Source organism: Bufo bufo, chromosome 1 (genome assembly GCF_905171765.1).
Source record: "Bufo bufo chromosome 1, aBufBuf1.1, whole genome shotgun sequence".
Taxonomy (NCBI): domain Eukaryota; kingdom Metazoa; phylum Chordata; class Amphibia; order Anura; family Bufonidae; genus Bufo; species Bufo bufo.
Genome location: NC_053389.1, coordinates 820,771,179 through 820,774,602, shown reverse-complemented (window position 1 = coordinate 820,774,602; position 3,424 = coordinate 820,771,179). Strand labels below are relative to the sequence as shown.

The 3,424-nt window shown below is 39.0% G+C and overlaps 1 protein-coding gene across 1 annotated transcript; it reads left to right on the top strand.

Moving 5' to 3' along the window:
* Nucleotides 1-2,293: 2,293 nt before the first annotated feature.
* On the top strand, nt 2,294-2,878 carry LOC120989443 (olfactory receptor 154-like). The gene has a single exon (XM_040417550.1). The coding sequence runs from the start codon at nt 2,294-2,296 to the stop codon at nt 2,876-2,878; it is 585 nt and encodes a 194-aa protein (XP_040273484.1).
* Nucleotides 2,879-3,424: the final 546 nt, after the last annotated feature.

The window sequence follows — 3,424 nt, the reverse complement described above, 5'->3', positions numbered from 1 at the left end:
TGGCGGGATGTACAAATTGCACCTAATAGGCCTGTTAACAGGGATTTTGCAGGTACATAAATGCAAAGTTAAACTAGTTGAAAAACTAGTGCTCATAATAATATAAAAAAGTGCTTTTAAGCAGTGCACACACACACACGCGTAGTGGGACGCTGCTCATGTGCCATCATGTGTCTTTGCTAGGACTGTACTGTATGCTGCTGACTGTTTGTTATCCAATAAAGTCTTCCCAGAGAGTTGTACCCTCACCCTGTGTTGTCTGAGTATTGTTTCACCCGTGGGAAAGGAGCCCTGTCCTTGCACAGTCTTTGAGAGCACCCACTGACCCTGGTGTCTCCACAATATCCACACTGATAGATGCCTTCACAGCTGGAATACTGTAATGCCTTATACATAGACCTTCCAAACAAATCCAATGCCTTCAATGTGTTATTCAATGTAGAGGCTTTGTTGTTTTAAGTCTCTCAGTAACAACACAAGAAAAAGGTACAAACTGCATGCAGATGTCCTTAGTAAGATTCATATCCAAGACATCATTGCTGCAAGGGAACAATGCTAATGAGATGGTGACCATGCTGTCCTATAGAAAGAAAGAAAAAAACACGAATAAAATTAGTTAGGCCTCATGCACATGACCGTTCCGTTTTTTGCGGTCCGCAAATTGCGGATCCCCAAAACACGGAAGCCGCCCGTGTGCCTTCCGCAATTTGCGGAACGGACAGGTGGCCCCTTGTAGAAATGCCTATTTTTGTCAGCAAAATGGACAAGAATAGGACATGTTATATTTTTTTTGCGGGGCTACGTAATGGAGCAACGGATGCGGACAGAACACGGAGTGCTGTCCGCATCTTTTGCGGCCCCATTGAAGTGTCAAAATGTGGGCCAGAACAATAGTCATGTGCACGAGGCCTTAATTATACAGTGTCCTCCAATTCTGCAGCACTTTACAATTAGATGGCGCATGCACAGAGATAAACCATAAATTACACAGAAACAAACAATATGACTGAGAGAAAACACCAAAAAGAAAATGTTAAATGAATGAATAAAGAAATAAAAAAATAAAAAAAAAATTAAGAACCTCAAATAACTTTTCACACGAGTCTCTTAATCTTCACTAACCAATGCTACCAGTTACAGGACAAATTATCTGTACAACATTTGACAAATTAATTAATTGATTGAAAATGCTTTTAATTCTAATTTCATATTTATAGTCTTTAGCTGACTTAACAAACGGGACTCATGAGACAAGGAGAAAAAAAATCTCCCAAGACTTGTTTATCTGTCCCCTTTCCTCCGATTCAGTATAAAAATCTGAACGGATTCCCATTATAGCTCGTACTCACATGTCTGACACCCACATAACATGACCGTGCTGCTGTCTATTGCCTCTGGGAAGTGATTTTCATAGAAGAATTAGGATTCATAAGAAATACGTCTGGAAATGAATATCAAGATGAAAGACATATCTGATGTAGGTGTTGTTAATGTAATAATTCACAATGAATTCTGCTTAAGATTTCTTTCAGATTGTCTGAATGTATCAATTAGGAAAAACAGGCAAATGTGTTCTCATTATTGTCTAATTAAAATGTGACTTTAGAGGGGAGAGTTTGACCATTGACATTAAACAATAAGCTGATTTGTATTTTTGTCTATTTTAGGCTACTATTTTATTTTTATTATTCATACAAAAATGTGTCAAAAATATCTGATTTCTTTATTTTACTCAATGACTCCATACAGTGGTTTGTACAGTATAAAGTACTGTATTACGGATGAAGGAATCAATTTGCTCATCCCTATACTGTATATTACAGTGTATGTAGTAGAATACATGGACTTATTATCTATGTGTAGAATATGATTTAGTAACCGTTCAGTTATTGTGTGTGTTTTTGGGTTAATTGTGACATAACTAGTATACTGTATGTTCTATGTGTAGGAGAACAATCTGACTGTGGTCACTGAGTTTTACCTTTTAGGATTTCAAGTCAGCCAAGATTTAAGAATTTTCTTTTTTTGTCTTCTTCTGGTGGTTTACTGTGTAACAATATGTGGGAACCTCCTGATCATCTCCCTGGTGTCCACCAGCAAGAACCTCCACACTCCAATGTACTTCTTTATCTCACAACTGTCCATCAGTGACATTTTTGTGATCTCAGATATTGTCCCCAACCTGCTCTACATCCTACTGAATAATGGAAGGACCATAACTTTTATTGACTGTATCACTCAGTTGTATCTATTCTGTGCCTGTGAAGTATTTGAGGGTTTTCTTCTCGCTGTCATGTCTTATGACAGATATGTGGCCATCTGTAATCCACTTCGGTACTCAGCCATCATGACAGGAGGATATTGCATAATTTTGTCTATAACCAGTTGGTTCCTTGGGTTCTCTATAATTTTAATTCACATCATAAAAACAGCAATGCTACATTTTTGTGGGCCAAATATCATTGACCATTTATTCTGTGATATTGTCCCCTTACTAGAACTTGCTTGTTCTGACACCTCTATGATCCACATAGTGGTTTATGTTATGGGCATTCCATTTGTATTAATCCCGACCACAATCATTGTAGTGTCTTATGCTTATATTATTTTAGCAGTCTTAAGGATCTCATCTAGTACTGGTAGACATAAAGCCTTCTCCACCTGTAGCTCCCACCTCATTGTGGTCTCCATATTCTACTGGACTATCTTCAGTATTTATGTTGTCCCATCAAAAGGCCTAACAAACACCTTAAGCAAAATCTTCTCCCTGCTGTATACTGTCTTTACTCCTTTGATTAATCCCATGATATACAGCTTGAGAAATAAAGACATTATAAAAGCCGTACAAAGAACATTTCAAAAGCATGTGATATGGTAAATTAACAAAAGGGAGGGTCTTCACAGGTGTTGTAGATTTAAATTTTCATGTTGATTAGTTAAAGTGGTATTCCCATCAAATACAATGGGGGCATATTGCTAGAATACGCCTCCATTGTCTGATAGGTGCAGGTCCCACCACAGGATTTCCCGGGGTCCGTACACCACCAAGTGCTGCTCCCCACTGCTCCCATAGAAGTGAATGGGAGCACACTGCGCGGCCCCTGCTCCCATTAATTTCTATGGGGCAGACGGAAATTGCCGAGTTAGAGCTCGGCTATTTTCGGGGGCCCAATAGAAGTGAATGGAGGGCGGCTATGCATGCACAGTGCGCCCTCTGTTCATTTCCCCGCTCCGTTATCATTGTAGGTGCGGGTCCCAGAAGTGGGACCTGCACCTATGAGACAATGGGGGCATATCCTAGCGATATGCCCCAAATGTCTGAGATGGCAAAACACCTTTAGGCAAAAAAATTATTATGGTAACATCTACAATTGCAAGAAAAACTAAATGAGATTAATAATAATCTGTAGTCTGATTGTTTTCT